Source organism: Elephas maximus, chromosome 18, assembly GCF_024166365.1.
Source record: "Elephas maximus indicus isolate mEleMax1 chromosome 18, mEleMax1 primary haplotype, whole genome shotgun sequence".
Lineage (NCBI taxonomy): Eukaryota > Metazoa > Chordata > Mammalia > Proboscidea > Elephantidae > Elephas > Elephas maximus.
Genome location: NC_064836.1, coordinates 15,365,619 through 15,390,936, shown reverse-complemented (window position 1 = coordinate 15,390,936; position 25,318 = coordinate 15,365,619). Strand labels below are relative to the sequence as shown.

The 25,318-nt window shown below is 53.0% G+C and overlaps 1 protein-coding gene across 3 annotated transcripts; it reads left to right on the top strand.

Annotated features, from left to right (window-relative positions):
• The first annotated feature begins 776 nt into the window (after nt 1–776).
• Nucleotides 777–24,990, top strand: SLC41A1 (solute carrier family 41 member 1). 3 transcript variants are annotated; one of them, XR_007513808.1, is made up of 12 exons: nt 1,329–1,738; nt 3,423–4,430; nt 11,811–11,918; nt 13,028–13,099; nt 13,699–13,843; nt 15,044–15,190; nt 15,787–15,934; nt 16,777–16,856; nt 18,480–18,614; nt 18,928–19,076; nt 22,450–22,886; nt 24,396–24,990. XR_007513808.1 is itself a non-coding variant. In XM_049858035.1 (11 exons), the coding sequence occupies exons 2-11, from the start codon at nt 4,056–4,058 to the stop codon at nt 22,633–22,635; spliced, it is 1,545 nt and encodes a 514-aa protein (XP_049713992.1). In that variant the 5' UTR covers nt 777–882; nt 3,423–4,055; the 3' UTR covers nt 22,636–24,990. The 3 variants fall into 3 exon arrangements, 2 of the variants coding, with proteins under 2 accessions (XP_049713992.1, XP_049713991.1); XM_049858035.1 differs by lacking the exon at nt 1,329–1,738 and adding an exon at nt 777–882 and having other exon boundaries at nt 22,450–24,990; XM_049858034.1 differs by having other exon boundaries at nt 22,450–24,990.
• Nucleotides 24,991–25,318: the final 328 nt, after the last annotated feature.

Here is a 25,318-nt window from a genome sequence, read left to right as displayed (position 1 = left end):
AATTGGAGTTCTTTCTACTAAGGCACTGACATTCCCTCTACTGGGTCCTGTGAGGCTGCAGGCCTTGATGAAAATATCCCAGCAGCTGAGGTGGAACAATCCTAGGGGTACTGGATTAAGTGGGGTTGTTTGTGTGTTTGTCATCCACGTCTTTGTCCAAAATATGACCTGCTCAGGTTGCACTGTGTGCTCCCGTGTGTCTCAGAAGGAGGAAAGTGTGGCCGAAAACTTCCTATCTAGCAGTGTTTTCCCCTCTCCAGGCTCATTTCTGCTCCAAACCCCATCCGAGGTTCTGGAGTCAGGACCGAATGCCCCCTGAGCCACTTCCCTGGAGGAAAAGGGCAGGAAGGAACCATGGTCACAGGTTCCACTGACAAGAGGGGAAAACCTCGGGGTGGGGGTTCCTTTTGGGGGGAGGTCACACACCCTGCACAAAAACATCCCAAAGAGAACTGGTACTGAGTTTGCGTGGGAGAGGTGGAGATACCCCAGGGAGGAAGTGGCAAAGGCGACCATGGGAACACCCCTCTTTGATCCTACAGGTGCGTCAGGGAAATTTGGATTTCGGTTAGCCTGGGATGGAGACATCTCTCCCCAGGCTGCCACCAGGATCAGTGGATCAAAGGAAGCCAGGCTCCCCTCCGCCCCTACCTCAGGCGATGCGTATGGGACCCCCGCCGAGAGTCTGACCTCTTTTCCCTCCCGCCCGCCCATCTCCACCCCTTTTAAGGCCGGGGCTTTATTAGGGCCGGTTCCGTCCGGGATGAGCCATTTGCTTAGAGGAACGTAGAATCTGGCGGAAACGCGTAGTGGCGAGCCAGCAGAGGAGGCGCTCTGTCCAAGAACAAGATAGGGACAGTTCTCTCCGGGTACTGAGATCTGGTAAGGAGCACGGGTACGGCTGCGTGGGCCCGGGGGTTAGAGCTGGCCGGCTGGCTGGCTCTACAGGGATGTTTCTCGGTCTTCTCGAAGGCCAGAGGCTCAAATGAAACACTGAAGGTGCCAGAGAAGACGCGCACAGGCGCACAAGCCTTTGAAAGGCTAGAGAAGCTCCCAGCGCGACCGGGCAGCCCTGAGGGAGGGGACACTGCGCGGCGAGCGCTGGGCAGCGGGACCTCCGGCCGCCCGCCGATGGGCGCTGGGCCCCGCGAGCTGCCGGTACCAAGGCGGGTTCCCAGTTCCCGTCAGTCCGCGCACTGCGCTTCCCCCGCGCCCCGCCTCCGGGGCACAAAGCGAAGGAAAGGGGTCGGGCCAAGGCCGAGCCCGCCCTGTCCCCTGTCTCCGATTGGCTGCTGCCGTTGTCCATCTAGAATCTATTTTTGATCGGGGGGTGCCACCCAGTCTGCCCCAGATCACGTTTGCCACCGGCAGCCAACCAGTCGAGCCCAAGTCGCCGGGGAAGAAGCGATTGGGGGCGAGTGAGCTCAGCCCCAGAGTCCCCGGTCCGGGTACCCCCCCTACGGCCCGAAGCAGTATATCCTGCTCTCCCCGGCCACCTCCCCCTCGTGGAAGCGGAGCAGGGGCCTCGCGGTAACGCGGAGGCGAAATGTAGCGAGCCGGGTGTAGCGGATGGACGCTGGCCTTGGCTGGGGGTGTGGGGTGGGGGAGCGCGCCGGGAGCCGAGGAGGACTGGCGAGGAGGAGGAGTGATGAGAAGAGGTGGTACCCTGCACCCCCCGAGACCACGGGTCCCTGCTGCCACTCGCCGGGCGCCCCCCTCCCTCCCATGCGAGGCGCAGGTCAGTCCTGGGTCTGGTAGGGTGAGTGGCGGAGGGCGGACGCCCTGGCGCGCAGCGCATTTGCTGAGTCTGAGTCTTGGGGAGAGGCGGGGGAGGCCACCCAGTTACTTCTCCCCCTCCCTAGGTTGGGGGATACTAAAACGGGGCTTCTCTGTCCCCGCCTGGAAGGAAGGCGTAGGGCGTTCTGGTTCACTTTGCTTCTTTCATCCCAGCCTTAGGCCTCTCTGAGGTCTCTTTACCGGGAGGAAAGGGGTGAGGGACTGGCTTCCTTTCCTGCGAGCCCCTTTTCAGGTGGAGTCGCCTGCCAAGAAGACGGAAGGGGGAAGGAGAGGTTGGAGTATATAGGACTCAGAAACTTTTCTGCCCAAGGGCAGTGGCAGCTCCTCTGCTCAGAGGTCTCCTCCTGGATGTGTAGTGAGAGAGTCTTTGAAAGAACCACAGTGCTGTGTTTAAGGAGAGTTTTGAAAACGGACTGCTGGTGGGTGACTGAGTTGATAGAATGAGAAACCAATTCTTACAGGCCAGTTACTGGCGTTTGTTCCAGCCCTTGCCAAAGTGGAGTTGACTAACTGCCTGTGTTTAGAATACTTAAGGGCCTATTCATCCTACCTGGGGAAATCTGAGGAAATTCTCTTTTTTTTTTCCACTCTTAGGAGCTATTATGATGAATAGGATGGGACTCAGGCCCAGGATTCCTTCAAGCAAGAAAACTGGGGCGTTCCATCTAAAGAGACATGCATGGGTTTAGGAGCAAGTGCACCTCAGCTTATGTTTTGTTTTTGTTGTTTGGTTTGGTTTGGCTGGTGTTTTGTTTTAAGAGTTCCACTATATCTAACTCTCAGTAACCCTGGGGAACAGGAGAGCCTAGGGAACAGAAGCGTGTGGGTAATATCGATAGTTGTGTCCTCTTTCCCTTCAAACTGTGATAACTCCCTCATTCTATCTGACCAGCTCATAGGGCCAGGAGCAGAGGGAGAGAAGAGGAGACAGAGGCCTGGATCCCAATTAGCCTCTGAGCTTTTTGTAACACTGTTGACTCTCAAGGGCAGGAGTGGGTAGGCCTCTGGCTCTTGGCATTTGTCTGACAAGCCCCGTTGCCTTGGGAGTCAGTCCTTCTGGGTTTTTTCTTGGGCTGGGCGTTTGGCGACCTGGGGGTCTTCATTCAATAGATTCTGCCTGTTAAGCTGCCTTGCGCTGTTGTTATACTGTTGCTTATATCTTGTGATACAAACAACCACCTTCTACGGTGGCTCTGTGGCACCAAATTTGTGAGTGAACATGTAGCTGACCCCACTGGGAGACCACACTTAAAGGATCCTCGGTTTGTAATGAACATCAAGAAGGGATCTCCCTCAGAACATCGCTGCCCATTCCAGTTGCAGAAAAGGCAATGCCAAGATCTGCACAGCACTTCCCAATCGTGGGCTGGTCACGATCCTCACTGGTGACCACAGTGGTGATCCCTGTGGGCTAGTGGGTTGTTGGTTGGGAGGATGGCGAGGAGAGCACCTCCTGGGCCTCCAGATATAGCAGTGCAGGATAGACATGGCAGTAGTGCAAGACAGGCAAATTGGAAAGAGGGAGGCAAGAGCTAAGTGTGCCTCTCAGGGGAGAGCTCACCCAGTATAAGCTGTACTTTGCTGTATCATAATCTTGTTTCCTTTCTACCTCCTTCCTCCATAAGGTGGTCCACACAGGTTCCTGTGACTTTCAGGACCAGGGATTTGGGGAGATAGAAGGTCTTCCCAGGAAGAGAGGAGATCTCTGGAAGATTCTACCCTGGGACCAGCAGAGCCTGAGGAGCAGCGGGAAGCCCAAGGACCCCAGCAACAAGAGTGGGAGGGAGCCACAGCCCCAGGCTGAGGCTGTGCTCTGAAAGATTGAACTCGAGCTACTGTTCGTGAAAGAGGGGCCACCTCAAAGGGTACCTCCGACTTGGCTGGGCTCTTCTACTCTGGATGCCCCGTGCTCTGAGGCGCCTGCTGCTGAGAACCAAAGAAGATAGGAGGCCAGATAACTCTCCCCTGAGCACAGCGCAGGCCGACTGGATCAGACATCTGCACCCCTAGTGGCTGGCCGCTGCGTCTGGTGAGGAGTTTCTTGTTTCCTTCCCGCTTGCGGCTTCAGTGCTTGATGGGGCTGCCTGTTGGTGGGTCACTTTTTGCAGTGCCTGGTGGGAGCACAGAGCCGTGGGAAGAGGTCCCGCGGCACCCAAGCCTGGGCTCACCCCAAGACTAAGTTCTTTTCCAAGTTAGAGAGGGAGAGAGAAAGTGAAAAAAGAGGGGAGAGCGCCCCCTTCCCCTCCTCCCTACCCGTCATGTCCTCCAAGCCAGAGCCGAAGGACGTCCACCAGCTGAACGGGACTGGGCCCACCACCTCACCTTGCTCTGCAGATGGCCCTGGGCGAGAGCCCTTGGCTGGGACCTCGGAGTTCCTGGGGCCCGACGGCGCAGGGGTAGAGGTGGTGGTGATTGAGTCTCGGGCCAACGCCAAGGGGGTTCGGGAGGAGGACGCCCTGCTGGAGAACGGGAGCCAAAGCAACGAAAGTGACGACGTCAGCACAGACCATGGCCCCACACCACCCTCACCGCTTAAGGAGACATCCTTTTCCATCGGGCTGCAAGTTCTGTTTCCCTTCCTCCTGGCAGGCTTTGGAACTGTGGCTGCCGGCATGGTCTTGGACATCGTGCAGGTAGGACCTGGGTTGGGCAGCTCTTGTCTGGGAACCCAGTGCCACCTTTTCCTACTGGGAAATGATGACTCTCAGAGCTTTCTCTCCACGTTAGAAGCAGCTGCTGCTTCCTAGAATACTGTTTCCTTTTGGATCAGGTGCTCGGTTTCTTCTTGGTATGGTTACTTTCTACAGAATCCTCAAGGAAACTGAGTAGCCCCAGGGAAGTGGTCAGGGTGGTATTGCTTAACAGAAGTAGAATGAGTTCCAGGGCCCAGGCGTGGAAAAGGAGAGAGAAAGAGGGTGGTCGGCCTGCCCACCCTTCTGGGCATTCCTGCTGAGCCCAGCCCAGTAGGAAACATTTAGACGAGTTTCCTCTTTATGCCCTCTTTTCCCTTCACTTGGGGTTTCAAGGATACCCATAGTAAAAAGCTCAGCTTCAAGTCTTCCCTCCATCGCCTGCTGGGCAGGAATTTGCTCCACTGCCAAGAGGGTCTCAAATGAAGTAAAAAGGCTATTAAAGGCATTTTGTGTTGCTTATCTGGCTGTAACCTTGGGATGATCTCCTTGGGGGCTGGGGATGGGCACATGCTGTCTGATCTGTGATTTGGGAGCTTGGTGTGACAAGATATAAAAGTGCTAATTATGTGACTTAAATGACAGAATGTAACCAGGCCTGGGCAGAACTTCGCTTGGCTTATCACCTGTCTTCCATGAACCTACTTTGGGCAAAGAGAGCTCTTTGTGAGGCTACTGTAGAATTAAAGTTAAGAATTGGGAGGACCTGGAAGCTAAAAGACAGAGGACATGCTATGTTAGTATATTGTGGTTTAGAACCTCCAGGTCCAAGAGGTAGTTAAAGTCTTGTGTCCAGGTAAAAGTTTTTGAAGCGCAGTAAGGCATGCAGAGCTTTCTGAAGGTGTGGGACATATCAGAGTTAATCAGTGGAATGTATCAAATTCCTGCCAAGTACTGGGCTCTGTCCTAGGTACTCGGAGAAACACAGAGGCGGGAGGTGATCTGGCCTTTGCCCTTTGGAACTCCAGAGTATGTCCCTAACCATGAAATCTGTCAGGAAGAGATGGAGCTCAGCATGACCTCCCCTGTGCCAAGCCACCCCTGCAAACGCTGCAGGCAGTAATGCAATGAGTCCTGCCGGCAGGTTTCACCATGCTTATATCCCAGGGGGACTGAAGTGGCTGGTGCTAGGTGGTTGCATCAACAATATCCACCTGGACCACTTTGACTTGAATCTTCAGGAGAACTGTGCCCTTTGGTTGCCAATGAGGATGGTGTTTATGACATGCCAAAGGGCCTTATACTGCCTCCACTCACCCCTAAACTGTTATCATGAGAATTATTCCTGCATGGAGGTTAGGAAGCCAGCCTGGAGCTGAGAAGATGGGCTTTGGATTCCTTCCCCCAGGCTACCCCTTCTCCAGAGGAGGGGAAATGGGACTGAAGTGGCATCTTCTCCACCTCTTCCATCCATTTCCTGTGGCCTTGGTTCTCATTCTTAGAGTCTGTGAGTTCTGGTTTGGTACCTACATAGGGGTACAGAACCAGGATCCGGTGGCGAACTGGGTGAGAGCTGTCTTATTTCCTAAGTAATACTCATGGCAGCAGGAAGCATTTGTTGGGCTTCTCTGTATGCCTGTGAGGCAGGAGTCATGATCATCTCTGCTTTGTAGATAGGGAACCTCTGGCTTAGAGAGTTAGGTAACTTGTCCCTGGTCATCTGACTCCAGAACCCACACCTTTCTCTTCTGTGGCCTTCATGGCCATGACTCACCAGTTGGTTGAAGAATCTGGAATGAGCTACTCTCTTGTCTTCCCCTGAAAAGCAGGGCGGACTGGAATCTGGACCAATTGAAGTTGTCTTCTGAAGTAAGCAGGAACCAAAGTTCTTAGAGGAGGGGGGCACGGAGACTGCACCCCATGCACTCAGAAAACTCTAAAGCTGGAAAAGCCCTCTGACACTTTGCCCCAAGGCCATTCCATGCCCATGTGCCTGAGACATTGAGAGGCCTAAGGACGGAACTCTGGGGCCTGCCAGCCATGCCCACAGACACCAGCATTTTCCTTCTGTGTGGTTCACCCCAAAGCTAGGGTTCAGTTAATATGGGTAATAATAGCTGGTTTGTCTTTGTCTCCCAGCCCCCGCCCAGCTTGCCTGCTGCAGCTGGGCTAGAGCGGGCCCTGCAGATGGCTGCAGTCATATCATGGAAGGGTGTGGGTGCAAAAGGGCCAGGGCGTGGGACCACAGGGGGGCGAAAAGGTGATTCACAATCCTGGACTCAGGAAGAGCAGGACAGTTTCAAAGGAGCCACACCTATATTACCCTCCCACAAGCTAAGATGGCCTTCAGTGGGACAGAGAGTCGGGGTGCCTAAAGAAACTGGGGCCATCTGGAGCGAGTGTCCCCAGTGTCTTGGAACAACTGAGCAGAAGTCCATGTTGGCTGTGGTTCAGATGCCTTCTTGGTCTAGGGCCCCCCACTCTCCCCTACTATTGCAGAAGACGCCTGTCTTCCAGGAAAGCCTGTTTGTTTCCTCTTATCTGCCCTCCTCTCCGCTCAATGTGCACAGCCAACTGAGGCAATGAGATAAGTGGCAGGTGCCCTGGCCAAAAGTAATAGAAGGATAGAGGGACTATACTCCACTGCAACTTCCCCAGCGTGGCCCAACGTTCTTGTGGCATTGGGAGGGAAAGCAGGATTGGGCCAGCTGGTGGGATTGGAAGTGGGTTAAGACATGGGAGCCTTGGTGCCCTTCTTCTCATTGTCCTAGGCTGCTGCAGGACATCTAGCTCCCCTTTCCTGCCAGCCTTTGTGAGGGTGGGAGTGGTAGGGGGTGGTCTGCGGACCTTCACCAGAATTCTCGCTATGTTAAGACAGATGGTACTCCTAAGTCCTTATTTTATTTTTTTATTATACTTTAGTGAAAGTTTACAGAACAACCTACCTTCTCATTAAACAATTAGTACACGTATTGTTTTGTGACATTGGTTGCTGACTCCACGACATGTCAACTCTCTCCCCTTCTCGACCTTGGGTTCCCGGTTACCACCTTTCCTGTCCCCTCCAGCCTTCTAGTCCTCGCCCCTGGGCTGGTGTGCCCCTTTAGTCTCGTTTAGTTGTATGGGCCTGTCTGATCCTTGGCTGAAAAGTGAACCTCAGAAGTGACTTCATTACTGAGCTAAAAGGGTGTCTGGGAGCCCTAAGTCCTTATTTTAACTTGCTATTCACTTGCCAAGGATCCCAGGGAAAGTGGACCAGCCTCCCTCAAACATACTCCTGGCTTCTCTGTTCCACTGTGTCTGTGGAAGGGCCGACCTACAGAGATGAGAGCGGACAGCGTGTGGGGGCTTGGGTCGGGAATGGGAAAAAAGCATTCCTCTCCTGGGTGGTCTGCCCTTTGCCCCGTGGCTGCTGGGCTCCCTGGGCAGGATGTTGAGATGTAGTCTCACCTGATCATCTCGCCTGCTCTTCACATCTCTGGCTCCTGCTTACTGCCAGGAACCCATTTGCTTTCCTCACATGTTGGCAGCCTTATACAGTATATCCAAGTGTTGCCTTCAGGCCTTCTCCTTGGACACCCAGAGGAGGCCTAGGTAAGAAGCCTCAGACAGATGAAGGCTGGGCTGGCTCAAATCAGACCAGCCCAGTCCTCACCCTGAAAGATAAGCTCTAGCCCAGTTCCCAGCTTCTCCGCAGCCCAGTGTTCACAGCTTGTATCTGGGCATTTAAGTCATCTTGATGGCTTGATTCCGTCTCCCTGGCAGCAGCTGTCTTCCCTGCTGCTGTCTCCCAGGGCACAAAAAGGCTCAGGCTGGAACACTTGAGGGCAGGGTTGTTTTTGAGTGTGGGGGACCAGTGTCATCCCTTAGCCCCAGAATATCTGTGGCTAGTGAGCCCCCCAAGAATAAAGAAGGGGAAGAAGAGCTGTGTTTCTGAGAAGCGGTAAAAACCTGTCAGTGCCCTGTCACCCATGCCAGGCAGTGCTTACTGGGATGTGCCCTTTTCCATCCCCAGCAGAGCAGGAAGGTGTGGGTGGCAGCTTGGCTGCTGGCATGGCAGACGGGTTTGACTTCAGGGGCAGGCACTCGCAGCCAGGATGAGCAGGATGGGCCTGAATTAGGCCAAAGAAGGAAGAAGAGGCACTCACTGTCTGTCCCTGCCCCACTGCCCTCACCTTGGCCTCAGGGCCACCCTGCTTCCTGGTCTGGTTCCACATCACCCGCCTCCCAGCATCTCTTCCCAGAGTCTTGAGTGTATGTATGGGGAGGGGTGGGCAGGGATGGGGTGCGTGCATGCGTGCGTGCGGCTTCCCGGCCTGAGCTGCATCTTTGAGACAGTCTTGTGGATGAAGAAACATGTTTGTGGGAATTGGCTGCTCTGATCCAAGTGCCAGCTTAGGGCTTTGGCTGCAATGGGGGCAGGTAGTGTGAGGCTCTGGGCTGTATTCTGTGAGGGTTGTGAAGACTGGGATAGGGCTGTTGTTGTGGCTGCTTGCTCTCCTTGCCTCTTCCCCCACCTGCGCATCACTGCTCTTACCACCACTAAAACTCCATGACTCCTAGGTCCTCATGTAGCTGAAAAGAGGGGTTGTGTGGAGGCTTGGAAGTAATAGATGGATTTGGGGTGCTTATAGTAGCAGCCAGCGGAACTTGACTGAACTTTATACATTTTTTTAAAAAATAGCATCAAATACAGGCAATAGACACAGTGGCCACAACAGTGGGCTTGAGCATAACAGTAATTGTGAAGATGGCGTAGGACTGGGCAGTGCGTCCTTCTGTCGTCTATAGGGTCGCTACGAGTCGGAACCTACTTGACGGCACCTAACAACAATATACGTTGCAAACTATTCAGAAAATCTGTCTTGCTTGCGCTTGGAGCATTTCCTTCCAGGCTTTCTCATGCTGTCAGTACGTACGCACTGCCCTGGAGAACTACTCGTCCACTGAGCTGGTGGCTTGGAAGCAGGAGAGGCAGGTGGTTTGTGCTGAAGATGGGATGTGAGGCCCTGTGGTCTGAGAGGAACTTTGAGAGTCCGCAGTCAGCCACCCTGGTGGGGAGCGGGCAGTGCTCCTCCTCTCTGGAGCTGTGCAGGTCTGGCTTGGGGGAGGAAGGAGGAGGCAAAGCGGAGTGACTGCAGGGAACTGGAACTCCAGCAGTCTGCACCACCCCCGGCCAGAGCTCCTCCGGGGCAGCAGGGGCAGCCTCTGCACCCCTCATCTCGTGGGGACTGCCTTCTCTTTGGGGACGTATGGACAAAGGGTTCCCATCCCTCTGGTGTTTGAAAGAGGTTGGCTGTTCCTGTGGGTACCATGAACGGTCAGCAACGGGGGCTGAGGTGGGACTGAGGGTGAGGGGGTCTCTCTCCCTCCTTCATCCCCAGAGAGGAGCTTCCCTGTGTCCTAGGCCCTCCACCTGTGAGGGGTTGGGTCAGGAGCTCAGAGGAGGATGTGCTCCAGCCATGGTAACATGAGCCCTTTCCCAGAGCCCTTTAGGGGCTTCCCCTCCCCCCACAAAGAGAAATCTAAAAATCTAGGAAAAGAGAGATCCTTGCCTTACAGCTTGAGTCCTTGGGTGGTACAGATGGTTAACGTGTTCAGCTGCTAATGGAAACGTTCCAGGTTCAGGTTCACCCAGAGGTGTGTCAGAAGAAAGGCCTGGCGATCTGCTTCCAAAAACTCAGCCATTGAAACCCTGTGGAGCACAGTTCTACTCTGACACACATGGTCACCATGAGTCGGTTTTAACTCAGTGGCAACTGGTTTGCCTTACAGTTTACTGCTAACCCCACAGTGTCCAGCTACCCCAGTCTCTAGTCCTGACCCTGGCCCCCTCCATATCCTTGCTCATCTTCTAACTGTAGTGTCAGTGCTAAAATGGCCTTTAGAGATCATCTGATCTGGCCCCTGTAACTTGCCTGTTGTCCCCCAGCTGGTCTGTGTGGGGAGGCACGTTGGGGAGTAGCACGAGGCCCCTCACTGTGGTCTCTAGGGGACACCCCAGTCTCTGAGTCCAGTGCCCTTGCCCATGGCAGCACCTTGCCTCCTAGACCATGGCTCCCTGACCAACCTTCCTACCTCCGCCCAGCCGTCGCCCCCTCCTCCCTCTCCAAACCTGGACGTCTTCCATTTCTTAAAGCAAATAAAAGAAACAGCGTTGCCCCGTTAGGGCCAGGAGGGAGATCCAATGCCAGCCTCTTTTTTGCAAGTCCTCAGTTTGTTTCAACTGAAATGGATTTCTAAATAGCCAATCCCGGCTCCTGGACTTTCCCACCTTAGCATTAGCTGGTATATTACACACTGAACCTGTTTCCTCTTTTAGAAAATGAGGATAAAAAATAGCCCCAGCTCACAGGGTTGTTGAGAAGATTAAATGAGAAGACACATGTAAAGCATTTAACCCGGCACATGTACCAGTTGCTGTTCAGTCGATTCCAACTCATGACGACCCCACGTGTGTCAGAGCAGAGCTGTACTCCACAGGGTTTTCAGTGTCTGATTTTTCAAAAGTAGCTCGCCAGACTTTTCGCCCAAGGCTTGACCCCGGGTGGACTCTAACCACTGACCTTTTGGTCAGCAGCCAAGCATGGTAACCGTCTGTACCTCCTGGGGACTCCAGCCTAGCACACAGTCAGTACTGAACAGACATTAGCTCGATTGTCTCCAGACTGTAGCCCACGTCCCCCAACTCCCAGTACAGTGCTCGTTGCGCAGGGGCACACTTGCTTCTCCTGGCTGAGGGATTGGGGACGGCAGTGGGATGGTTCCAGGGGAGGAATGCAAAGCCTCTTACAGACAGCCCTCAGAGGTTTGGGGGCCACAGTAATAACTCAGCCTGTTCAGAAGAAGAACCACTGTGGCTGAGGCCCAAAGCCCTTGGAGATAGAAACCAAACAAACTCTCTAATCTCCTCAGCCCCAGCCCCGTGGAGCCCAGCTCTGAACAGCTGAGACAACACCACCCAAGGCTGAGGCTGCAGCGAAACTGGACTAAAGGCAAAAGGGGTTGGGGATTGCTATTTGAGGTGGGATCGCAGTGGAGCTATGGGGTGTGAGCCAGCCTGGGGGGTGCTCAGCAGAGCAGCTCCTTACCACCCTCTTCACTGGCTCTGGGGAAGCAGACAGAGGAATTAGAGCCAGATTTGGGTTCTCCTGAGTGAGAGACCCCTCCAGCTCCCCTGTTCTGAGTGGCAGGAAGCGGGGCTGTGTTGTTGGGAGAACTGTGGACTCGGTTTGGCTCCAGGGCTCTTGGAGGAAAGGCACCCAATGTGCCTGCCCCTCGCTGATCCCATTTCCTCCTTAAGCCCCTGATCCCAGACTCTTTCCAACCTCAGCACCAGCCCTCTGGGCACTGAAATTCCTGGGATCTGTTTTCACCTTGTAGCACTGGGAAGTCTTCCAGAAGGTGACAGAGGTCTTCATCCTGGTGCCTGCGCTGCTGGGGCTCAAGGGGAACCTAGAAATGACCCTGGCATCGAGGCTGTCCACCGCAGTGAGTGCCCTGGCTGGGGGAGGGGCCCGAGGAGGACCCTGGGTGGTACAGAGCCAGACTTGGGGACAGCAACGGGCCTTTCACAACTGTCAGGTCTGGAGTGTGGGGGTGGGGTGGGAAAGGAGGGGCTGGCTGGGCAGGTGTAGGGGATCCCAGGCCTGGTGTCTTGTTCCTAGGAGGGGCTCCCCATCCAGAGAGGTTCCCAGACTTGGTTTCTGGATGTACCAGCCATCCCTGGACTCCTGCCCCACCCCCTGCCTCACAGCCACCTCGTGACTGTTTGTTCAGCTTTGACAGGAGAGCAGCATGCTGGCCCGTCCACCCGCACAGATGGGGGCCTCCTCTGATCTCCAGCCCCACTCTGCAGCTGGGCAGGAGCAGAGCCAGGCCTTCCCACCCTCCCTCCCATCCCAGCCCCGTTCCCCCCAGACAGCATGCTCTTCTTCAGGGGAGTAGACAGGGAGGGGCTGCTCAGCAGCCCATCACTCATCCCTCCCACCATCACTCAATCAGCCTCGACCATCAGAGACCAAACCAGATTCAGGGCCATGGGTGGGAGGTGGGGGTGATGAAACTCAGGGGAGCAGGTGTCAGGGGCATCCTTGCATGGCCACAGAGTGGGGGGGAGGCAAGCGAGAAGTGGCAAGCAGGCTTGCCCACTCCAACATATCTCTAGCCCTGGCCCGTGCCGCCTTACTCCTCCCAAACACTCTTACAGCTTCAGTCCTGCACCAACAGCTGACCTTTCCTTCCCTGGGATGCAAGCTGGCTTCAGAGCCGGGGGTGGGGTCACTCTGACCCCTGCAGGAATGGACTGCCCAGATAAGCAAGGCTAAGGAAGCCTTTGCTTCTTTCTGCTCAGCGGCTGCCCTGAGAAGAGGAGGCCACCTCAGGAGCCCCCTCCCCAGCCCCAGCTACAGGAGCTGAGTACTCTTTAGCTCCTTCCCCTTTACCCAGTCTCCCTGGTCCTGCTTCCCTCTTCCTGGTGGTCATGTCCTGGTCCGAGTCCTGGGTCACATGCACTGCCTCCTGATTCAGGCAGGGGCCCAATGGTAGAGCTGCAGGCCCGGCCAGGCCTGGAGCTTCAGTCCCCTGCCTCCCTCTCCCAGGCTAACATTGGGCACATGGACACTCCCAAGGAGCTCTGGCGGATGATCACCGGGAACATGGCCCTCATCCAGGTGAGAGTGCAGGGGCTCGAGAGGGTGGGCCGAGTTCCTCTTAGTCAGGAATCTCTAAAAGGCTCAGGCCTGCCCAGCTGCTCCTGAGTGAAACCCCAGCATCCTGCTGAGCTGGCTTCTCCCAGAGTAACTCTAGGTTACCCAGGAAAAACAGCCAACGTGGGGCGGGTCAGCGTCTCCCACACCACTGCTCTGCCCCAGGTGGTAAGGGACCAGGGTCCCCACAGATCCTGGCTACAGGAACAGGCTCAGGCCGTGTCCTCTCCCACCATGTTCCATGTCCCCAAGAGGCTGGGGAGTCTTCCCCCTTGAGTCCCCGGTCTTGACTCTGAACTGAAGTCTCTGGCTCTGTTGAGTGTCAGCCCAGTCCCCAGAGGAACACTCATTCAGCCAGTAAGATGTACTGGGCTCCTGAAGAGTCTCCTACCCCGTACTAGTGTCTGGTGAGAAGCTAAATAAATAAAGTCATCATTCCAGCCTGTGAGGACTGGACAGTCCAACCCCGCCTGCCTCCTGGGGCTGTGGGGGGCCAGGAAGAGGTCCAGCTAAGTGCTCAGTGACCTCAGCTAAGAAACTCACTGCTCCTGGGCTCTCCTCAGGTGCAGGCCACAGTGGTGGGCTTCCTGGCATCCATCGCGGCCGTCATCTTTGGCTGGATCCCTGACGGTCACTTCAGCATCCCACATGCCTTCCTGCTCTGTGCCAGCAGTGTGGCCACAGCCTTCATCGCCTCCCTGGTACTGGGTAAGGAGGGGAAGAGTCGGCCGAGGAGGGCTGCACAGGGGTGTGCACTAAGCCAGGCGCCTCCTTGCTCCCTTCCTTTTTTTTTTTTTTATTTCATTGTGTGAAAACTACATAGTAAAAAATGTACCACCTCGGTGATTTCTACATGTATGATGCAGTGTCGTTGAATACATGCTTCAAGTTGTGCAGCCATTCTCACTATCCTTTTCCAAGCCATTCTACCACTGCGAACATAAACTCAGTGGTCGCCAAGCAGAACTCCCCCCTTTCCTCACTTGGTAACCACAGATGATCTTTGGTTTTTATATATTTGCTGATTTCATGTAAGTGAGATCATACAGGTTTTGTCCTTTTTCAGCTAATCTCACTCAGCATGCTGTTCTCAGGGTTCATCCATGTTATGGCGTGTATCAGGACTTAGTTCTCTTTTTAGCTGAGTTCCGTTGTGTTGGATAGACCACATTGTGTCTATCTAGTCATCTGTCGATGGACGTTTCAGTTGATTCCACCTTTTGGCTGTTGTGGAAAGTGCTGCAGTGAACATTGGTGTACAAGTTGCCTTCGCTTCTTCTGGGTATATATTTTGAATTGGGATTGCTCCGTCATATGGTAATTATTTTCTGTCGTAATTCTTTGGAAACCCTGGTGGCATAGTGGTTAAGAGTTCAGCTACTAACCAAAAAGTCAACAGTTCAAATCCACCAGGCGCTCCTTGGAAACCCTATGGGGCAGTTCTACTCTGTCCTATAGGGTCGCTGTGAGTCGGAATTGACTCGATGGCAACAGGTTTTTTGGTTTGATAATTCCTGTTCAGCTTTTTGAGGAACCGCCAAACTGTTTTCCACAGTTTCAGCACCATTTTACATACTCAGCAGCACTGGATGAGGGTTCCAGTTTCTCCACAACCTCACCAACACCTGTCATCTTCTGGGTTTTTTTTATCCTTACCATTCTAATAGGGGTGAGATGGTATCTCACTGCAGACCAAGGTGGTTTTGATTTGCATCTCTCTAACGGCTGATGAGGAAACCCTGGTGGCTAGTGGTTAACAGCTACAGCTGCTAACCAAAAGGTTGGCAGTTCAGATCCACCAGGTGCTCCTTGGAAACCCTGTGGGTAATGATGTTGGCGATTCTCTCTCCCTTTTTGTTTACTGATACCCCTTTTTCTCTTCTCCCCCTGCCTGGTCCCCCTCACCAGGTATGATCATGATTGGGGTCATCATTGGATCTCGTAAGATTGGGATCAACCCAGACAACGTGGCCACCCCCATTGCTGCCAGCCTGGGTGACCTCATCACCTTGGCACTGCTCTCAGGCATCAGCTGGGGACTCTACCTGGAGCTGGGTGAGGCTGAGACCCTAAGAGTGTGGCTAGGGTGGACCCCTTGGTGGGATCCAGTGATGGTAGTAGTCTTGCAGACCTGCAAGCATTTCTTCTGTGTTCTTCATCATCAGTTTTGAACTTAGTTTATAATAGCTCCTGATCTTAGAGAGAGGAGGCTAAGTATTAACCTCAAATTCATGCAGACAGCAGGGGCAGGGTGGAGGAGAGTGCCTGAGGAATATAGTCCTGCCTGGCCCTGTAGATTTTGGCCGTTCTTGGAGGAGTGAGGTAGAAAGAGTAAAGGAAAGGAAGGAACTAAGGCTGGAATCCGTTTGCAAAGTGAACAAGGAGGATGGGAGACGATGACTTCAGGGATGAAAATCAAGAGACCTAAGTCAGTGCCTGGGCAGCTCTCTACCTCAGTTTTCTAATCTATAAAATGGAAAAGCTGGCCCTGCCTACCCACTGGGTAGATCACATAAAGTCATATGTTTATGGCATTTCCTATGGTGTTGCTGTTGATCTGTGGGGACAACAGGTGCAGACTGAGCAGGCCGGAGGGAGGCTGGGACAAGGAGCACAGCACTCACCACCCCTCTGGTCTCTACTCTTTTCAGAGTACTGGCGATACATCTACCCCCTGGTATGTGCCTTCTTTGTGGCCCTGCTGCCTGTCTGGGTGGTGCTGGCACGGCGGAGCCCAGCCACGAGGGAGGTGTTGTACTCGGGCTGGGAGCCTGTCATCATCGCCATGGCCATCAGCAGGTAGGCTCTGGGCCTGGGTGCACATCCCCACCCCACCCACACCCCACCACAGACTCCCTTTTAAGCCCTAAAGAGAAGGGGTGTGGCTCTGACCCTTCGGTCACATGTCCTGCTGCAAGTGACGGAAACCACCACCTCAGATCAAAATAGAACGTGCTGGCTTACATAACTAAGAAGGCACAGCTGGGTTCCAGGGCTCACAAGAGATCCTCAGGGCCCCAGGACGCTCCATCTCTCAGCTCTGCTTTTCTCTGTGACAGTCTGCAGGCAGTTCCAGGCTTACACTTTTCTTAACTCCAGCAGAGAGAGAGATTCTCTACCCCCGCAGCTCCACAAAGTCCCAGAATAGTGCTTCACTGGCTGGGATTGAGTTCACATGGCTGTCCCTGAACCAATCACTATGGCTTCAGGGATGCAGTGCTTTGATTGAGTGGGCCAGGGATCTAGCCAACATCGAAGCAGTGTCCCTAAACGGTAGTGACTGAGTCTGAGAGAAGTGGTTCCCTAAGGAAGAGCCCAGTGCTGTCACCAGAACAGTAAATAAATGCTGAGCAGACAAAACAACAGGGGTCCTCACACGCAGGTAGCTCTGCAGCAGCTCCTCTAGCCAACTTGGGGGTGGGTTCAGGCAGAGGCTGCCTTAACTGCACTGCCAGCTGGCTCAAGGGGCACTGCCAAGTCCAAATGTTAGAACTAGCAGCTGGTTCTGGCAAAGGAACAGGGACTCCTGGGACCTACCTTTGCCTACTCTCCTCCCCAATACCACGTGAGCCTGTGCCCCTCATCCCAGAGACCGGAGCAGAGCCTCTCAATGGTGTCACTTTGTCTTTGTGTCTGTATAGTGTGGGAGGCCTCATCTTGGACAAGACTGTCTCAGACCCCAACTTCGCGGGGATGGCTGTCTTCACGCCTGTGATTAATGGTGAGATCTTGACCTCAGCTGCCAGGGGAGAAGGAGAGAGGTAGGGGAAGAAGATTAAGGGGGCTTGGCAGCTAACCAAAAGGTTGGCAGTTCGAATCCACCAGCTGCTCCTTGGAAACCCTACAGGGCAGTTCTACTCTGTTCTGTAGGGTCCCAATGAGCCTGAATCGACTTGACGGCAACAGGTTTCCCTGTATCTAAGGCACCCTAGTGGCACAGTGGTTAAAACACTTGGCTGCTAACCAGAAGGTCCGGTGGTTCAAACCCACCAACTACTCTGCAGGAGAAAGGTGTGGCAGTCTGCTTTTGTAAAGATTTCAGCCTCAGAAACACTACGGGGCAGTTCTGTTCTGTCCTATAGAGTCCCTATGAGTTGGAATCGACTCGATGGCAGTGAGTTTGGGTTTGGTTGGTTTTCCTGTATCCGGAGCCCTGGGCGGTGCAAAAAGTTAGCACGCCTGGCTACTAACCAAAAGGTTGGCAGTTCGAACACATCCAGAGGCACCCAGAAGAAAGGCCCGGAGATCTACTTCTGAAAAATCAGACATTGGAAACCCTCTGGAGCAATACATTTCTACTGTGACACATGTGGGGTCGCCATGAATCAGAGTTGACTCGATGGCAACTGGTTTTAACTGGTTTTCCTGTATCATTCAGGGTTCCAGCAGGCAAGAGAATCCAGCTCAGATAGTTCAAGACTTTAATGAAGGGGCTGTTCACAGAGGTGGGAGCAGGACCAATAAGAGATATTGGCAGGAAAAAAAAAGAGAGAGATGTTGATGTACCAGAGACTAGAAACAATGGGAAGCCTCGAGTCCTGAGGAGTCAAAGGGAGAAAATGATGTCACAGGAGCCCCATGAGAGCCCTTCCACTGCCCCCGACAAGGATAAACCACTGGCAAAAACATGGAAGGATCAAGAACAAAACACCTGACCTCTCTGTCTTCTGCCCTTTGATTCCTGCTGGTGCTTCCCGTTGAACAAACCCAATTGGAAGCAGCCAGCAAGGGAGCCTGGGTGATGCAGCCTGCAGAAGTCAGCCTCTCAGGGCTCAGGGCAGTGGTGATGGCTCAGTGCAGGGGATAGGTTGTGGGGTGAGGGGGAAACTGAATAACCAGCACACTTCTTGGGAGAGGCGCCAGAGGTACCAGATTCCAGAATTCCGCACCCAAACCCACTACTTGAAGTTGGTCACCGGAGCCAGTACATGACCACTGGGTGCCTAGGTCTGCGCAGAGCTCTGGAGGAGAGGGTGAGGGCAGGAGCGCCTCCTTTGACTGTGTGTGAAGTCAGATGCACTTGCTGCCCTGGCAGAGCAGTGGGGTTACCTGAATCTACAGATGTGCCTGTGTCCCTTCTGGCACTCTCACAGCCACACCAGGGGCTCATGGGACTGCTGCATCTCCATTGACGACAGGATGGGAGAGCCTGGAAGACTTCCTGCAAAAGGGGATGTCTTTGTCTTCCTTCTTAGTGTCTTGCTCTTCTCTTGGGACTGGTGAGTGGGCAATGCCCACGTAGACACTAAATGAAGACAGAGGGCAGTGCCTCTGCTGATAAGAGACAAGGAACAAGAGGTTAATTTCCTTCCCTGCGTGTCTAAGCTCTTACGTGTCTCTGCAGGTGTTGGGGGCAATCTGGTGGCGGTCCAGGCCAGCCGCATCTCCACCTTCCTACACATGAATGGGATGCCAGGGGAAAACTCTGAGCAAGCTCCTCGTCGCTGCCCCAGTCCTTGTACCACCTTCTTCAGCCCTGGTAATGGTGGATTCTCAGACTTTTGGGTCCATTCCATCCCTGGAGGGAGGGAGCCAAATTTCAATGAACTTCACATAAGGAACAGCTGGGGCCCAGTCGCACAAGTTCTCTTTCTCCTGCTGGGCTGCACCAGCTGCTCTAGAGGGCCATCCTTTCTTGGGACACCCTTGGGGCTGGAGACCATAGGATGGAGATGCAGAGACAGCCGTCTGCTGCTCTGGAGTATGGTGTGGTCCCTCCTGACTTTGAAAGGCCTTCAGGGGCCAGGACTCCCCTCCTCATCCTCCTCACACCCTCTCTCCCCTGGACCCAGATGTGAATTCTCGCTCGGCCCGAGTCCTCTTCCTCCTCGTGGTTCCAGGACACCTGGTGTTCCTCTACACTATCAGCTGTATGCAGGGCGGGCACACCACCCTCACACTCATCTTCATCATCTTCTACATGACAGCTGCACTGCTCCAGGTACGACTGGCAGGGGTGTGGGGAGGGCCAGGGCTGCCCTGCAGTGATGGGAGAGGAGGCCCACCCTCCGCCCAGCACACGTTCTGCCCCCTCTTTGTCTGTGTCTTGGCAGCTGATAAACCGGCCAGGGGCTCAGGAGGACGACTTGTAGTTGAGCACAGTCATTAATATACTTTGTGGCTTTGGCTCGGCTGCGTCACTTCTCTGAGTCTCAGTGACACCTTTGTAAATTGGGAGCAATAGACCAGAGGTAGTAGTTTTCAAGCAGTGCCCTGAGGAGCTGTTCCTTGTGGAGTTTTGAGCAGGTGGACTCTGGGTGTCACCCCACCAGGCCACAGAGCCTATTTGGCTGTATTTTGCATGCCGGGCTTTTTCAGGAGACTTTATTTGAATAAAGCATTCCGCATCTTGAAGATTGTCAAAACCACTGCACTAGATAATCCATGAGACCCTGTGCAGTGTTGCCTTCTGTAATTCTGTGATGTTTTCTCCCTTTGTTGTATTATTATATTTTTTACACTTTTTATTTTGAAATTATTATAGATTCACGGGAAGTTACCAGAAAAATGTACAGGGAGGTCCCATATACTTTTCACCCAGTTTCCCCCAGTGGTAACATAGTGTAGTGTAATTGTACTGGGATGGGTCCAATCCACAGAGCTTATTCAGGTTTCTCTGGTTTAACCTACACCACTTTATGCGTGTGTGTGTGTGTGTGTGTGTGTAGTTCCGTGCAATTTATCCCAAGTGCAGATTTCCTGTAACCACCGCCACAGTCAGGATACACGATTCCAGCGCCATGAGGCTCCCTTTATAGCCACCCCTGCTCTCGTTAGTAAAGGCTAATGTTTATATAGTTCCGTAGTGTTACAGGGTACGTGGTGAAAAGGTTAACTGTATACCGTGAGAAGTGCCTTTCTGCCCTCTTCCAGTGCCCAGATCTCTTCCTCACAGCCATCGGTGTGATCAGTTCCTTGTGTATCCTTCGAGCTTATCTCATACTTACACAAGTAGACGTATATATATTTTTTATTTTCCTCCTTTTTTTACACAAATGTAGCATAGTATACACGCTGCTTTTTTTTACATGATGGTTTGTCTTAGAAATCATTCCGCGTCTGTATGTGAAGAGATGAGCACCTCGTTTGTTATGGCTGTGTTGTGTTCTATTCTACAGATACATCATGATTTCATTTCACCAGTCCCTTTTGATAAAAACTATTCCCTCCTCACCCCACCCCCCCCACCCCATTTTAAAAGGGTCCTGTGTCAGGACATCTTGAGAGGGGCTGGGCTGAGAATCAATCTGATGCTGGCTCCCTGCAGCAAAGTGGGGCGTACCTGGTGGGATGGGATAGAGAAGGGGCTGTGCTGAGGGTGCATGGCTGGAGGTTTTCAGCTCATCCCCGGCTTAGTTTGGGAAGAAGCCTTGGCTCCATTACCCATTACGAACACCCTGGGGGAGACGCTCTCCTCTGCTGTCTGCCCTGGGCCTGTGACATGCCCAAGCCTGGCACTGGATTCCCTGTAAAGGTCCTTCCTGATCCCTTTGCAGCCTCCTCCCAGCCATGTGTCCCGGGGTCTGCTCGGGAAGCCGGAAGGTAGGAGCAGAGGAGCAGCTGCTGTCATTCCCTTCCCGGGCCATGTCCTGAAGGCCGCCTGACCACACTCTTTATTTGCGACTGTTCTGCAGCTGCTGAAAGGGGTGTGAAGTTACGGGGACTGGCCCTCACCCAGGGCCAAGGCCATGGGAGTACAAGGAAGCTTTGTGCAGAGCCAGGGGGATGTGAAACGGTGTTGGGACCAAAACCTCTGGCTTCCTTGGAGAGACGCACAAGAACAACCAAGTTGGCCTAAAAATAGATGTCATTTCTGGCTTCTGGGTCCCATAGGGGGCTCTGGTTCCTGCATCTAAGCCCCTTAGGACAGAAATTATATGCCACAGTATTTGCAAAACTTAGTCAAGAGTAAAGCCTCCCAAATGACTGTGTTGGCGCTTAACCGTTAGAAACCACTTCATCTCAGACAGATGCAGTCTCTTAGAGAGTCCAGTGTCAGACCTTGTCAGACAGTGCAGAAGGGGCAGGCCTGCCCCGCCATGGTATTCTAGGTCAAGTGCGTCTCCCACTTAAATACATGTGAATCTTGTTTAAATGCAGGTCCTGGTCCAGGGGATCCAGAGTGGGGCCTGAGATTTTGCATTTCTAACAAGCACCCAGCTTTTTGTTAATGCTACTGGTCTTCCAGCCATTAGCAAGGTTCTACTCTAGATCATTCTTCATTACCTGTAGTTATGGAAGGAAAGCAAGGACGCAGAGAAGCCAAAGGATATTTTGAATTGGTATGCATTGCTTTATATGCATTTACATGCCTGCTTCATATGTAGCTGACATAGTCATCATTTTATTTTGCTAGAACTAAGGTTAAAATAAGGAGCCCTGGTGGCACAGGGGTTAAGTGCTTGGCTGCTAACCAAAAGGTTCGCAGTTTGAACCTACCAGCTGCTCTGTGGGAGAAAGATGTGGCAGTCTGCTCCCATAAAGATTACAGCCTTGGGAACCCGATGGGGCAATTCTGCTCTGTCCTATAGGGTCGCTATGAGTCGAAACCGACTCGACAGCAACAGGTTTGGTTTTTTTGGTTTTAATGTTAAAATAAGCTTGCATTCTTCCAGCCCACAACAGCAGAGTGGGAAGGGTCAGGAGGAAGGCAGTAGGGATAATCAACTGTTACTCAGTTGATTGTGCCAGCACCAGCCTCAAACACTACCCTGACTGCAGTCTGCTCAGAGAAGAAATCCCCAATTCCCACCGGGCTCCTGGAGAGGCCGACATGGCAGGAATTGGAGTGATCCAAGAATGGTGTGACCCCAAATTAGAGGCAGGAGGGCTGAGTTCCTGCAACAAGTAGGATTTGGGTTAGGCAGCCCCTCATGTGGTCCCTGGGTGGTGCACATGGTCAGGCACTCAGCTGCTAACCTAAAGGTTGGTGGTTGGCACCCACCCAGCGGCACGGTGGAAGAAAGGCCTGATGATCTACTTCCACAAAGATTACAGCCAAGAAACCCTATGGAGCAGTTCTACTCTATAACGCATGGGGTTGCCGTGAGTCAGAATCAACTCCATGGCAATGGGTTCGTTTGGTAAATTTGGGAGCAAAATGTAATGCTGATGTGGGGACCCCGGGTAGTAGCGGCATCTTCCTTTCTAAAGAGCTCTCGCATTTTGCCTCAGGGGTGGAAAGATGAGCTGTCTCAGGCTAAGGATTGTGGATACCCAAACTTTCTGACGCAACAAATGGGTGCAATCGCGCGGCCTCTGGCTCCCCCTGGAGAGAGGGGATGGCTACAAGCTGGGCCCTTCTGTCTCTCCAGGTGCTGATTCTCCTCTACATCGCTGACTGGATGGTGCACTGGATGTGGGGCCGGGGTCTGGACCCAGACAACTTCTCCATCCCGTACTTGACAGCTCTGGGGGACCTGCTTGGCACTGGGCTCCTAGCACTCAGCTTCCATATTCTCTGGCTCATTGGGGACCGAGACACGGATGTCGGGGACTAGTTTGGTCATCAGTCTTCTCCCACACCCCTGCACTTTCTATTTGAAATTGTTCTTTTGTTTCCATTCCCCTCCTCCACTCCACACTCCCACGTCCTTCTAAGACTTCACTTTGATACTGAATTCTCATTATTTTCAATGGGAATTTTTATGCATTGAGCCATGTTTGTATAGCAGGAATTCAGGAAGGACAGATGGACTGAGATAAACACTGCAAGTGGATTTTTGGGACAATCACCAAGTGCAATTTCATGGTGGGTGCCTCCAGGTGGATTGGGGCAGGGGGTATCCTGTCTGGGATCTGGGGACATTTGGTTTAGCTTTAGCAACCTCAGACTTGGCCCTAATGAGAAACCCTTTATGCGTGGGCTCTGCTTTTTTGTTTCTTCTTTCCTTTTTTTTTTTTCTTGGTTGAACAGAATGAAAAATATCACTGCCCCCAACACATGTTCTCCTAGAAGGGGACCAATCTCAAAGCCCTGGGCAGAAGAACCAGTTGCTTCTGGTCACCTATCATCCTAGCCCTGTTCTCTGCCCTCCTATGCTTAGAAAGAGTGAGGTGGACTGACTACTCAGATTGTAGACATGCCTCTCACCCCATTGCCTGCTAAACACCACCAACCCTTCCTCTGATCTTGGTCCAGTTGATGCCACATCCAGGAGGAAACGAGCAGTGGCCTGGTCTCCCCATTTGGCCCATATCCGCCCGTAGGTTTGCCAAGATCCACATTCTCCCCAGGCCCAAAGAGCAATTATTTGTTTCTGTTCAACCTTCAACTCTAAATGTCCCTAAGGCTACCTTCCCTGGAGCTGGCTGGGTCGGATCCCCAAATTAGAGACCGAGTGTGGAGATGTGTGGAGCATGACTGGGGGGTTGAGGGCAACCAGGGGTGATTAATTGCTGCTGTTTCTCCTAAGGACATAATCATGTGTGGTCGCCTTAGACTCTGTCTTTTCCTAAAACCACCCATTCTATCATGTCATGGAGGTGAGATTTCCTCTTCCTTGCCTTCTGCCCACAAATATCACTCATTCAGTCACCCATTCAGCAGGTACGCAGCCTCCTCCAAGGTGAGCTTTTCTCAAGGCATGATCGGAAACTTTCATCGAGCAATATTTATTGAGTGCCAACTATGTGTTAGGTACTGTGCCAGGCACCAACAGACTAGTCGTAAGGGAAACACGGCTCCAGCTTCATCTCATTCCCCAGGTTACACAGGCAGTGAACCCCTTTCGGTCGGACAGTTTCTCCGTTGTAAGTGTTTGAGTCCACATCACCCAGCCAGGCTCTGCGTCTTCTCCTTCCTAGCTCCCACCTCTGCAGTGCTGACCACAGCTGGAACCCCAGCCCCACTTCTCAGCCAGTATTCATTTCCCAAAACTACCCAGCCTTTCTCTCCCTTACTTCCACCTCTCCTCACCAGGCACCCAAAAGAGGATGCAGAACTAGCAGGCTGGACGTTAACCAGCTGTGTCTACTCTTCTCTGCTTGGCACAAGATGGGGAGCAAGCTGGAACATATGCGTCTTCCCCGCGTGCTGCTCTGAATGATTGGAAATTTGCCCACACTCACACATACAAATCTGGGCATTTGGGTGCAGGCTTTTCTAGCCTTTCTGTTAAAAGACTCCCCTCCGTAGCCTAAAGGTCCCACCTCCAAGGGAAGGCTTAGGCAATGGCCCAGTCTCTTATCAATAACCATGCCTTCACCCAGGGACTTGCCCCATACCTCCTGAGACTTCTCTCCCTCCATTCCCACCCAGGCTACCTTGTGGAATCATAGAACCTTGGAACTGGAAGGCATCTTAGAGGTTATCTGGCTGGAGTTGTGTCCGACAGAGTTAATGAACAGCAGCCTGGGCTTGTTTCTGCTCTTCCCTCAGGCCTTCTTCCATCTTGTCCTCAACCTCAAAACACACTTGCACAGACTCTTCTTGTACAGGCACCAAAACCAACTCCTCTCGCCCTGAGACTGTGCCCTGTGATCTCCAGTCCCCCCGCCCCAGTCGCTCCCCTTCCCCGTTTCTGGAGTTTGGCCAGGCTGTCCTGGAGAGACTCTGAAGTGTCCTCCTTTGCCTAAAAAAGCAGAAAGGTCGGCGTGCCCCAGGCTCTGAGTGTGTGAGCAGAAGAGGAACTGGGGCGAGGGGGAAGGAAAATGACTTTCATGGAAGCTCGTTTCTTCTCCCCTGCTGGCACAGACGGCATGTACTTTTGTCCTGGCCGCAAGGAGCGATATTGGTTTACTCCTGTATCCTTAAAAAGTTACAGAACTGTGTCTTAAGAGAATTATTTATAGTTACTATAACTGAATTGACAAATGTCAACTTAACTGATAAATTATATTTGGTAAAATAAAGAGGACGTTTATTTAGGTGGTTGGTGGTTTCTGTGTGCCTCATCTGAAAGCAGCATCTGCTGTTGTGGGGGCCCCCTCTGCTGTCCCCCCTCCTAGCTCAGAGGTGAAAAGGGGCCAAAGTGTGACAAGGACTGAAACGTCCCTTAAATACAGAGATTGTGTGAGAGAAAACACACGTTAATCACTTACTGAGACCCTGGGATCTACACAAGTGGCCGAATGCAGACTCCTTGCTCTCAGGGAGGTGGCATCCTGATTCCCGCACACTGACTCTGTGTGACACTGCGCTAGAGGTATGAGCATCTGAGTTAAGGTTCCCTCCTTCCAGTG